General features: G+C 39.9%; 1 protein-coding gene across 1 annotated transcript; it reads left to right on the top strand.

Moving 5' to 3' along the window:
• Nucleotides 1-239: 239 nt before the first annotated feature.
• On the top strand, nt 240-12,937 carry LOC137032449 (B-cell receptor CD22-like). The gene is made up of 11 exons (XM_067404212.1): nt 240-400; nt 2,974-3,017; nt 3,379-3,726; nt 3,825-4,070; nt 4,361-4,615; nt 5,019-5,276; nt 5,383-5,637; nt 9,349-9,591; nt 11,848-12,200; nt 12,485-12,668; nt 12,852-12,937. Exons 1-11 carry the CDS (start codon nt 240-242, stop codon nt 12,935-12,937), a joined length of 2,433 nt encoding a protein of 810 aa, XP_067260313.1.
• Nucleotides 12,938-13,640: the final 703 nt, after the last annotated feature.

Below are 13,640 nucleotides of genomic sequence, written 5' to 3'. Positions count from 1 at the left end.
TAACCAGTGCTGCTGAGCAATTACGGCACCAGAGCCAAAAGCAACTGGACAAAGATGGAAGAGAAGTAAAGGCAGACGACTCAAACCAGAGGTGTGATCACAATGATCTGACTGAAGTCAACTTCTTCCTGGCCCACATCCTCGCTGTTTTGAAACAGGAGGTGAACAACCTCAAACTCCAGATCACAGAGACTCACAAGGAGCTGATGCATGCTAAAAGCCACATAGACCAGCTAGAGATGGAGGCTTGGGACAGACGCAAGGACCCTGACAAAATAGAGACACAGAAGAAAAGAGAACTGAGACTCTCTTACCTGCAGCAAACAGAACCATTGCAGGAGAAACGTCTCACTTCACCGCATGGAGTCAGCAGAAGAACCTCCCCCAGCCAAGCACAGAGGTACAGAGGGGAGGCCAAAGCCTTCTGCTTGACACCTTATCAGCCATTTTCCTGAAATCCTCTGCAGCTGCAGAAGGAGAAGGATTAATTCAGACAGACCCAGGTACCAGACCTACCACAGGGAGAAGCCAGGGATGGGAGCATCCTCTTCCTGCAGACACAGCAGGATCTCCAACAGCAGGCAGCACAAGGACGACTGGACACGCCTGCATCGGACCTGCAGGAGCTTCTAACGCTAGTAAGATAGCTCCTTGAACAGTTCTTACCTGAGGAGTACTCAGCAGTACAAGCTTCTGACCACTCACACAACACCAGCTCAGAGACCTGAGCTTGTCTACTGTCTACATCAACCGCAATGGAACGACCACCACTCCAGGAGACACATACAACCAGAGCCCATCACAGCCTGCCAGCCTTGTGTGCCAGTGGTGTGTCTGATCTTTCTACACCTTCAACGTCGCTCGCTGGTGTCCATAGAAAGAACAACAACGACCGAAAGGGGGGATGTAACGTCTGGACCAATCAGCCACACAATTATTCATTGTATTTAATGAATTACCCATAAACTCACTCTCCCTATCAAAGTTCTCTGAACTCATCCCCCTAAAACTGTAACCAGCATCCCAATGTTGCTAGCACACAGGCCAACCTAGGTGTCCTGTTACAGTTATATGGTACTTTTATGATCCAGAAGAATTCTGGAGAGACTAGTGACTCATTCTTCCTGAGAAGGACAAATAAACTCTCTTAATCCTATGTATTCTCTATATAACCACTTGGGAAATGTATAAACATGTATCCAAGTTTCCCATCTCATGACTTTCCTTTTATAGGCTTTATTCTATGTATTAATTCTCTCTTTTGAACTATTTTGGTATTAATGTTCCATAGTTGCAAATGTATAGTTAACTGAGATCACATTGGCAGCATGCTTGGTATCTACGGACTCCAACTTTCATTTCCTATTTGGTAATTTATGTCACATGTTACTAACTCTGTGACACATTAGTATTATAAGAATCTAGAAGGTTATTCTCTCATTCATCCAATCCAGTGTCTTATGCTAATATCTTGCTACAGAACAAAGACTCGTAAAACTTCCCTCTGAAAGGGGAACTCCTTATTGGCTCAGACACCTCAAGAGGGTGTGACATCTTCACCCCTTATATTCACTGATCACAAGGAACCCCCTCTCTTCCTGCTCTTCCTCCTCTTCTTCTCTTTTACTGATGAATGCTGACGTCAAGATGATGCTTTAAGAAGCTAGAAGCTTCTAAGGAACCCCAAGCTTGTGCCAGGCCTCGGCCTAGACCTTCCATTCACCAAAGATCCTCTGAATCCAGCCGGTTCTCTTTCGTCAAGAAAATATCAGCAAAGATTCAACGGGAGCCTCCACAAATTGCATCAGGACAGTTTTAATTCAACTTGAAGAGACATGCAAGTATCAAATTTAGTCTCATTATCGGATACATTGAGTATCCTTACCCCTTTTAAAGAAGGGCCTGTTAAAACTAAACTGATTGTTTGCTCAAGGCTGTTGATCTGCTGAATGTCCAACAATGCTGTAACTTCTTGCTTCCTGTACTCTGCTTTCTCTCTCTCTCTTGGTAAACTGTATGCATGTATGTGTGTGAATGTTAGAGTAGTTTAAGTGTTTAGTCTAGTTAATAAAGTCTTGTTCATGTCACACGTAAGGTTGTCCGTGTTTTGCGCTCATGTACGGGAGTCCCTATTCATGTCGGTCCTGACTACAGGCTTTTAGTAGAATAAGATTGTTATTTCCCATAACCTGGAAATGAACATTTCTTAGAATTAATAAACAATTAACACTGTGTGTTCATTGAACAACAGGTTAATTGATTGTAATATTAAGTTTATTACATTCAGTTAATTTTATTAACTGATTAAAATATTAATTATTAATTATAACTAGTTATGATTAATTATTCATATTTATTTTGAGCTAATTTGCTACACTCAAGAGCCCTTGATATGATTGATAGATATATGCATTATGGATGGTGCATTTGTCTGTTGTCAAAGTGACCATTCACTCTTATTTAATGAATGTCTTGAAATATTTTAGATTGTTTTGTTGTTGATTCAAAAGTATAAAGAAAGAAAGAGTGGAGTTTCATTCATCTACTCTAAATTTAAGTAAGTGTTACGCAAAGTGTTAGTGCACTTTCCGTATGTCAATACATTTGAATTCTCTGACCATTCAAAATTCTGTCTGAATAGTTTGTTTCATCACTGCTTGTGTGGGTAGAAGTCAAGAAAAGGGAAGAAACCTTTTTGTCATAAGCATTTTAAAATAAACTGTAACTGTGAGAAATTCATCAGTTTAACGCCTGCTGGAGCTCAGACTCGGATCTCAGACCAGAACACGGTAAGAGTTACACTGGTTAATATGTGAATAAAGTCTGATTAATACTGTTGTGGAGAACAATGAGAAATATTCTCAAACCACAATGAACAGATGTTGATTTATGGAAATGGTTTTAAAGCTAAAAACTATGTTTTTCTCTTGATCTGTGTGTTATGTTATTTTTTCTCATAGTGATGTGCATCAGAATGGCTCCTCCTCTTGCTCTGGTGATTCTGCTCATGATTCACAGTGAGTCATTGGAGAGTTAACAATGTTATATAGTTTTTTTATTAAATAAACCTGTTAACTGTGACTTTCTTTAGTGGGGGTCTGCCAATCAGAGGACCTCTGTTGAATCACTTTTCACTTTTTTTTTTTTTTTGGGGGGGGGGGGGGGGGATTTTTTAAAAAAATGCAATATTAACTAAACTTTAGTCACAGCTAAACTAAAAAAAAAAAAAAAATAGGAAAGTTTTCTTAATTGTCTCTCCCACACTTAAACATGCCATGTTAAATTAAAATAATAACGTACAAGTTATTGACAGCATGAACGATATTGAGGACAACATGAGGAACTTTTTGGGTGAACTATCCCTTTGATGTGTTTCAGGAGCTCATGGCCAGTATAGTTGGTATGTGAGATATAGTTCTTCATACATCTGTGCACTAAAGGGCTCAACAGTGACAATGACCTGCGATTACCCGTCTGGATATCAGATTACGAAAGTGTTTTGGACCAAAAGAAATGTAATAGATAGCAAATGTAACATAGATCCACCAGATCTGTCTGAGGATCCTAAGTACAGTCAGAAGGTTAACTCTTGTGGCTATTACCAGTTGTGCTGCACCATCGGACTAAGTCATGTGACACTGAACGATGAAAATGAGTACTACTGCAGATTCATTACACCTATCGGAATTACGTTTGGTGTTCCAGGAGTGACTATTGCTGTCACAGGTGACTTTAATGAGGTTTCTCTCTTCTTCTGTGCATTATGTTGAATAATAATCAGTGTATGACAGCAGCACTAGATATAATGTGTGTTTTGTGTTCAGATCTTCAGGTGGAGTCTCCTGAGAGAGTGACAGAGGGAGATTCAGTCCGTCTGACATGTAAAAGCAGCTGCACTCTGACTGACAGAGCAACATTCATCTGGTACAGAAACTCACAGCTAGTAACTACAGGAATTATTGAAAACCAGCTCGACCTCTGGAGAGTCAACAGAAAAGATACAGGCAGATATAACTGTGGTGTATATGGACACAGTTACAGATCTCCTGATGTTTATCTCAATGTCAGATGTAAGTATAAAGTTATATTCTTTTTGTATATGACAAGCAGGGCAGGGCAAGATCCATCAGTGAACTGCGTGAGGCCGGTGGTGTGTTTGCTAAGGAGCGTCACATGCATGCAGCACCAGTCTTGTATCTCTCAAGAAGCAGCTTCGGAAGCATAAAGGGAGAAGCCATGAGAGAGGACCAGGCCTGGACTATTTTATGTTTTGTTTATGTCTGTGGCAGCCATGATCAGGTGACCCATGACCATCTTCACATTTTTAATGTCCAATCTTTCAAATATTTTTTTCCTGTAGATCCTGCAGAGAATCCAGTGATCTCCATCAGTCCATCTGGTGAAATTATGGAAGGAGATTCAGTGACTCTGAACTGCAACAGTGATTCAAACCCTCCTGCAGAAATCAGCTGGATTAGAGGAGGAACATATTTGAAAATTGGACAAACGTACATGATCTCAAAGATCAGCTCTGATGACAGTGGAGAATACAAGTGCAAGTCCAGAAATCAACATGGAGAGAAATACTCTGATGCTGTGACTTTAAACGTCATGTGTGAGTTAATGTTGGTTTAGTAACTGTGACATGAAATCCCGTAAACATATTCTGTGATGTCACCTTTTGTCAGGGTTCTGTGTTTATGTTTTCTGTCACATGTTCCTTATTCTCAGTTTTCCCGCCACTTGTTTGTTTCTATGGTTTCCCTGATTTGAGTTCATTGGTCCCAGGTGTGTCTTGTTCATTGCCTCTTTGTTTGACTTGTATATATTCCCTGTGTTCTTCCTCAGTCTCTGTTGGTTCTTGTCTGTATTATACAATTGTGTTTGATGGTGTTTCTATTTTGTTTCCTGGATTATTATTAAAGTCTTCCTTTCTGCATTCCTCCTCATCATGAGTGTTTATCCACCATGGCACCTTACACATTTGTGATAAAACTGATACCCGTTTTCTGTTTCAGATCCACCAAAGAATGTCTTAGTGTCCATCAGTCCATCTGGTGAAATAGTGTCAGGAGATTCAGTGACTCTGAGTTGCAGCAGTGATTCAAACCCTCCTGCTCTGAACTTCAGGTGGTTTAAAAGAGGAACGTTTGTAGGATCTGGAAGAATCTACAGCATCTCAAAGATCAGCTCTGATGACAGTGGAGAATACAAGTGCAGATCCATCAATGAACATGGAGAGAAATACTCTGATGCTGTGACTTTAAACGTCATGTGTGAGTTAATGATAAAACTTAAGATGTTAATTCTCTGTTTTTATCATTTTATTTCATATTAATAATTTAAAAAAATGTAAATAAATAATCTGATAATTGCTTTTAGATCCTCCAAAGAGTGTCTCAGTGTCCATCAGTCCATCTGGTGAAATAGTGTCAGGAGATTCAGTGACTCTGATCTGCAGCAGTGATTCAAACCCTCCTGCAGAAATCAGCTGGTTTAAAGGAGGAACGTTTGTAGGATCTGGAAGAATCTACAGCATCTCAAAGATCAGCTCTGATGACAGTGGAGAATACAAGTGCAGATCCAGAAATAAACATGGAGAGAAATACTCTGATGCTGTGACTTTAAACATCATGTGTGAGTTTAATATAAAAAATAAGATGCTAATTATTTCTTCCCTTTCTGTCGTTCACTTGTGTGTCTAAACGTTAGATTGGGGTTAGTCTTGGGAGCAACAATTATCTTTGAGATATTCAGAAAAGGCCAATAAAATGTAATTAAACTGGCAAGCAGAATTTGCATGCTCAGGCCCGGCCCCACCCCCAACATGCGGGTATGAAAGGGCCCAGCATGCATTGCTCAGATAGTTCAGTTCTTCGCAGCTCAATGATAGCTTGCAGCCCTGTATGGATCAGCGGTGTTTCTCTCTTCTGTTCGAAGAAGATTTGTTGCTGTGAACACCCATGGGTGCATCAGAGCAAGAGCAAATTCCCCTTCTGAAAGAGTGAATTCCTCTTAAAGAGCAGTTCAAAGCAGTTAGTGTTTGTTTACAACATGCTTTTCTGACTGTGTTCCTCTTCGGGGTGTGATCAGGTTGTCTTGGCCTCAGACGGACACTGTTGCTGTGTTCAGCGTTTGGGCCGTGCCCACACTGAAGCAGCCTTTGTGGATGGCTCATGTTCTCACTGTGAGAACATGAACATCAGCACAATGTGCTCTAGACTCCAGTACTTCAAGAGTCCCAGAGTCTCCTCTGATGCTCCCCGTCCTGGTTCTTCTACCCTCGGGTACGAGGCCTCGGGGATGTGCGCCGAGGACAAGCTTGAAGATGTGCCTTTGCAGTGAACTTGATTTCTTCGTCCCTAGTGACAAAAGTTTACAGTGCTGCTGGCCAGAGTTGAGGAGAGCACAGACCAGCAGCCAGGCCTCAACAACAGCATAGGCCCTGTCACAGGCAGGTGAAACTGCCAGCTCGTCCTCAGGCCACTAAAAATCTTGTAAGGGTACAGAGAGTTCCTGATACGAGCAATCCAGAGGAGGAGGAGTACCCATTGGCCTTCCAGGCCAGGACTGGGTCTCACAGCAGAGGGATGGGAGAGTTTGCTCCACTGGCCCACATGGCGCAATTTCCTCTTTCTCTGGGTCACACACATACATTCACTCTTGGTGCTCGTGGCCCTCATGTAGATGGCCCAGCACAGAGTTGAGGCAATAGAACCATTTCAGACACAGGTTTTTTTCTCCTATGGTGGTTCTGAGCCAGTCGGTCTGTGGTCAGAACTTAATGGGGCACAACGAGCCCCAGCTGGGGCTTTGAGTTAGCTGGGAGAAGAGCAAGCACTCCCTTGTGCAGAGCATCTCTTTTCTCTGTGTGGAGCTGGACTCGGTCTCCATGACAGCAAGTCAGAGGAGCGTGCTAGTGCACTTCTGAAATGCTTGTATCTGTTCAAGCACAAAATGGTGGTCAATCTAAAATTTTCTCAAAGGCTTCTGGGGCATATGACATCCTCAGCCACAGTCACACCACTAGGGATAACACATATGAGACCACTTGAGCATTTGTTGCACGACCGGGTTCTGAGATGGGCGCATTGGGACACCATGTATCAATTACATGGAAGCATCGCCATACTATATTCAGCACTTGGATAGTTCTTGCATTCCTACGGGCCAGGGTGCCCCTGCAAAGGGGTTTCCAGGCATGCCGTTGTCATGTCAGATACCTCAAAGGTGGGCTGGGGCACTTTGTGCAATGGGCGTGCAGTTTTAGGAACCTAGACGGGTCACTAGCTGCTCTGGTACATGAACTGCCAAGAGTTGTTGACAGTGTTTTTGGTCCTGAAGAGGCTTCATTCTTGGATTAAGGGCAAGCATGTGTTGGTCTGGACGGTTAAGCGAATATCACCCTGCCAGTTGATATAAGCCACTGTGGATTATATCAACCGGTAGGGTAATATTCGCTTGTGTCACATGTCACAACTCTCCCACCATCTGGTCCTTTAGACTCTGAAGAGGCTGAAGTCAGGTTCTGATAGTTGCACCATACTGGTGCTGCACGATATTGGAAAAAAACTGACATTGTGATATTTAGTGTATTTTTGCAATATACAGTAGTCAACTGTGTTGTCAACTGTGTACAGTAGTCATTTGAAGTGGATCAAAAAAGTTAATCAAAGTTGTCCTTAGAACTTAGTTGGCCTCAAAAAGATGGTTTTAGGACAACTTTGATGAAAGGGTTTGATCCACTTCAAATGTTGTCTACTGCTATTATAAATAAATAAATAAATAAAATAATAATCACCAGATGACTTAAATGGCTCTATTGCAAAGAATTAAGCATTCTAGGATGATTGGGGTTATTTTTTAGGTGTATGCATAGAAAATTATGAACAAATTACAAGCATATATAAATATAATAGAACAAAGATATAAATTAAATAAATAGTGCTTCATATTTTTCAGGGAAGTCTGACAGTACTCAGGTACAGAAACTGAATAATCAAATGAAAATAACTGCATCGTCTGTATAAATTAAATATAATTAATCTGTGTTAAAACTACAAAGTGTTTTTTATTTTTTTATTTTGTTGTTTGATTAACATTCATGACAGAAAGCATCGGGGCCTCTGTCACGTTAAGACCGAATATGTGAATCCAAAATACTTATTTAGTTCCATAAGTAACTGTGTTTATGAGAATACTTGATGGTTGGACGTGGATTACAGGGACGTGTGGATTAATGATCCTTATACTTGATATCTATATGTGATTTCGATGCTAAAACGATATATCATGCAGCCCTAATACTGGCCCAATCAGACCTGGTTTGCAGACCTCATTCTGCAAATTTTTCCTCCCTGGTGGACCCCCCTGAGGAGAGACCCTCTCTCTTAGGGGCAGGGCATGATGTTGCACCCGTGCCCGGACCTCCATGTTTGGTTCCTGGATGGGACCAGAAGGAACTCTGAGGTCTACCACAAAAAGTGGCAGATACTATCCTTCAGGCCCACTCTACAAGGTAGTTGTGCAAATTTGGCCCTAGAGAGCTGAACATTGAAAAAAGAAAAAAACAACAACAACAAAAACCTCACCTGTAGCCTTAGTAATCATTTAAGACATTGATTAGCTTGTTCAGGTGTGTTTGATTTAAGTTTTGGATCTCTAGGACCAAATTTGCCTAGCTCTGGATTATGCTCTAAATGTGATTTAAGGCAATTGATGGTTATGTCAAAACCTAACCATCAGCACCTGATCACATTTTCTCTTAGCTGTTATAACTCTGGTAGGCTACAACAGCCAGACCAAATGTAGTGTTAAAAATTCAAGGTTCATAAACCCATCTAAAGCAAGCATTGATCTCCGTAATGGTGACTTAAGATTGTGTTTTAAATTGTGTTATGCTTGAAAACATCCGGTGTCTTCACTACTGGTCAATTAACACTCAGGTATTGACAAAATTATCTCATTAACTTTAACAATACTTCAATATTTTGAATTTCTCCTGTAGATCCTCCAGTGAATCATGTGATCTCCATCAGTCCATCTGGTGAAATAGTGTCAGGAGATTCAGTGACTCTGACCTGCAGCAGTGATTCAAACCCTCCTGCAGAAATCAGCTGGTTTAAAGGAGGAACGTTTGTAGGATCTGGAAGAATCTACAGCATCTCAAAGATCAGCTCTGATGACAGTGGAGAATACAAGTGCAGATCCATCAATGAACATGGAGAGAAATACTCTGATGCTGTGACTTTAAACGTCATGTGTGAGTTAATGATGGTTCAGTAACTGTGGCATTAAATATTATAAATATACTCAGTGATGTGAAAATTATTGTATTTTCTGTTTTAGACCCACCGAGGAGCGTCTATGTGTCCATCATTCAGTCTGGTCAGATTTGGGCAGGAGATTCAGTGACTCTGATCTGCAGCAGTGATTCAAACCCTCCTGCTCTGAACTTCAGCTGGTTTAAGGAGAATGAAAGCTCAGCTGTTGGATCTGGACAGAGTTTCAGTGCACTACAGAGTGGACGCTTCTACTGTCAGGCACACAATCAACATGGATCTCAGAGATCAGACGCTGTAACTGTCACAGGTGAAGCTTTTATTAACACACTCCTGTATCTTCACATCATTCATCAGTTTGGAGAGTTAATCATGATGATCTTCCTCTTTCAGTTCATCATGGTGATGGTATTAATGTGATTGTGATCGCAGCGACATCTGGAGGATTATTCATCATCATCATCATCATCATACTGTTTATAATGTTGTAAATAAAATAATGAGTATATAATATAATTTACTTTTAAATAATGTAGAAAGATATTTGGTTATTAATTAATTAATTATGAAAGAATGAAATTACTTATTTGTGTTTCCTTTTCGATAGTCAGAGAAAAATGATGAACAGAAGATCTGCAATGCACGAGTATGAGGTGAGATGACAAAAAATAACTACAGAATTAAATTAGTTAAAAAATAAAATTTGTATTTTTACGACATGTATGCGTGTGTGTGTGTGTGTGTGTGTGTGTGTATGTGTGTGTGCATTCATAGAATGACACTCCCAGTGCAGACTCATATGTAGCTCTTGACCCTAAGTCCAGATCTTCTGACCAGTACAGCAAACTCACAGTAAGAGAAATATAAAAAAAACTACACATGCAGAAGAGTTTGTACGTTCAGAAGTCATATAATAAATATACTACATATTTTTCCAAAGACAGTCCACCCCAGACCTGCTGATCACCATTTGGGCTCTTCTGAATGAGAATCTGTCAGTAAGTGTGAGATCTTCAGGTCTTTTCAATATATATAAATAAAGAAGGCAATAAATAAGGGGGGGAAAAGAACCTTATGCACTAGTGTGACTGTAAATATGTTGAATATATTTTGAATTTAACTGTTTATTAAAGTATTTGTTTGACTCATTTTTAATATTTATTTTTGTCAAATAGAAATTAAATTTAGTTTCAGCCCATTGTTTCAAATCGGTGCTTATCATCTTTCAAATTTTTTTCACATTAAATGTGTATTACGGAGCCCTGCACATGACATGCAAGAAAAATAAATAAATTGTGCCCATGATTTACTAATTTAAAATAACTATTATTTTCCTGCATGTCATTGCCGGGGCTCCGTATGTTATACTTTTTTCTTATACTTTTAATTTTCAGGTTGAGTACTGTAATGGAATGAACTGACTGTATTCTTTGAATTAATTATAACAGAATATAAATTATAAATGCTTAAATTATATTTATTTTGCATTTGTCAAAGTAAAGAAATTATTCACATTAATTATATTAATTTTGTTTTTAGGGATGACTGAAGTCTTTCTGCAGAAAATCCATGAAACAAGAAACTTAAGCCAGTTTTAGTGTTTTAATGATTTTTGATTATTTGTTGTTTATTTGTTGATTACAAGGTGGTTAAATATGTTTTTAAATTATTATTTTAGCAATATTTTTAACCCTCTGGTTTTTAAGGCTTCAGTCATTTTTGACTGCTAAGAAGCCAACTGTGAGCCCTAAACCAAGAGGACCAGAGGCTTAAATGTCCTATTGGGTTTCATACCAAGAAAAGCACATTTAACTTGTTCAAGGTGTTGTATTAAATTGTATTTGTAACAGCATGAAGGAAATGATACAGTTGCATATGCACAATTCTATAGTTGTAGCCTATATCATTGAACTAACAATACATACTGTTTGTATACATTGTATCCATGTGTTTGTATCTATTATTAAGCATTATCAATAGGCTGTGTTAAAATATTTCTCACATCATCATATCTTATGCATGTACAGAAAAGTGTCACTGTTTAAAAGTACTGCTGTTAAATATTATCAATTACATTGATAGAACAAGATTATGTTTATGGGTAGTGCAACTGCTGATGCTCCGTCCTGTGGCTGAGTTTCTAAAACTGCTGGTGCTGTGGGTCTGCCGCTGGATAATATTGAAACAAACAGCTGTCATATATATATATATATATAACTTGCAATCATTGGGGCTGAAAGATAGTCCCAAGCTACCCACTTGTATCTACAAATTTGTGGTGACATTCATGTGAATTCAGCTCAAAAAAACAAGTCCGGTGTAAGAGAAAGTTCTTCAAGGGTTAGTTCTATGGATGTACGATATGCCACATATATGTTAATTTTTAATGTTATCTTTATCAGCCAGATAAGAAATTTTGGCTGATATATTAAAGCCGATTTACACCGATCAGGCACAACATTATGAGCACTGACAGGTGAAGTGAATAACACTGATTATCTCTTCATCACGGCGCCTGTTAGTGGGTGGATATATTAGGCAGCAAGTGAACATTTTGTCCTCAAAGTTGATGTGTTAGAAGCAGGAAAAATGGGCAAGCATAAGGATTTGATGGAGATTGATGAGGGGCAAATTGTGATGGCTAGTTCTATAATGCTGGTTCTGATAGAAAGGTGTCAGAATACACAGTGCCTCACAGTTTGTTACGTATGGAGCTGCATGGCTGCAGACCAGTCAGGGTGCCCATGCTACCCCTGTCCACCACTGAAAGAGCCAACAGTGGGCTTGGGTCCTGCCATCCGTGTGGATGTCACTTTGACATGTGCCACCTACCTAAGCATTATTGTAGACTATTGGGAGGATGTGGCCTCTTTCAGCAGGATAATGCTCCTGCCACAAAGCAAAAATGGTTTAGGAATGGTTTGAGGAGCAGAACAACGAGTTTGAGGTGTTGACTTGACCTCCAAATTAGATACCAGATACCACAGCACACCTTCAGGGGTCTAGAGGAGTCCATGCCTCGACCGGTCAGGCAGCAAAAGGGAGACCAACACAATATTAGGAAGGTTGTCTTAATGTTATGCCTGATCTGTGTATAATAATGCTTAATTCCTTAAGAAATAATATTCCAAGAAATAATAAAATGAGAATGAGGACTGCCCTCAAACTCTTATAGTATTGTCTTAGTCTGTTCATTGCTGTAGCGTGTGAATCCATTTGGGTTATCAGAAGTTGACTGTGAAAAAGATTTCTATAAAGATATCCTGACTGACTTTACAAAGTCGCAACAGAGTGGGCCGTGGGAGTGCATTAGCAGGCATAGCTGTCCTCTGAGGACGAAGAGCCAGCTGTGGTGCACTGAACGGGAGGCTAACCCACACCACACAGGTAGGCTTGGTTGAGATCTGAACCGTAGGCCTAGGAGGTATGGTACTGATCAGAAGTAGACCCTGAGATAATATAGTCAAATAAGAGAATATTATGTCTACCTGACTCCTCCTGAATCTATAAAGGCAAATGTCTATGCATGAATACTGCTGGTCTGCTGTCTCTTTGTTTTCTTGTGTGCAGGTATGTGCATATGCCATGATGTCTCAAGCAGCACCTGGTGTAAAGCATCACCTCAGATATCCATGAACAACCTTCATGATGACTGAGTTATCTGAGCAACTCAGAGTTGCACAACGACAAAGAATCATCTTGGGACAAACATGGAAATGGACTCTACAGGGAACAGACTCCACAGCTATTCAGGCGCCATGGACTTTTAGGACTTCCACGCTTATGCTACATGGTTTTCTGTGTCATCATGTAGTTAATACAACATGTTACCACCCTGCGTTGTATATGTGTGTCAACACATATACAACGCATATACAATACGACACATAATAAGATGTATGTGCCTGTAACTGTTACAAGTTGCATGACTGGAAGATGGAACTTATGTTAACAAACATATGTTATAGAAGGTATTTAAGAAGGTTTAAATTTGTATTATGTGAGAGTTATTAGAACTCTCAAAGGGGGAACTGTGGAATTACAAATTTAAGAATCCGTTTAAGATCTGCGGATCTTACATCCTGACCATTTGGCAGGACAAGCTCAAGATACAGCAGTGCTTTTGTCTCTATGATAATGTAAAGGTATGGGTGATACTGTCAGACTGATTGGATTAGCACCTATGCATTTGAATGACACAGTTATGCTGATTAGATCATGGCTGGGAAATGTAAGCAATGATCTGATTCCTGTACTGCATTTGCATCCTTTGTTTAGATTGTCCACACCTCTACTCTTTGTATCCCTTCCCCTTGAATGTATATGAACTACCAAGTCACTGCTTTAGTTAGATTTTGG

Source organism: Chanodichthys erythropterus, chromosome 12 (assembly GCF_024489055.1).
Source record: "Chanodichthys erythropterus isolate Z2021 chromosome 12, ASM2448905v1, whole genome shotgun sequence".
Lineage (NCBI taxonomy): Eukaryota > Metazoa > Chordata > Actinopteri > Cypriniformes > Xenocyprididae > Chanodichthys > Chanodichthys erythropterus.
Note: the sequence above shows the minus strand (reverse complement) of the source record. Positions and strands in the feature narration are given on the sequence as shown.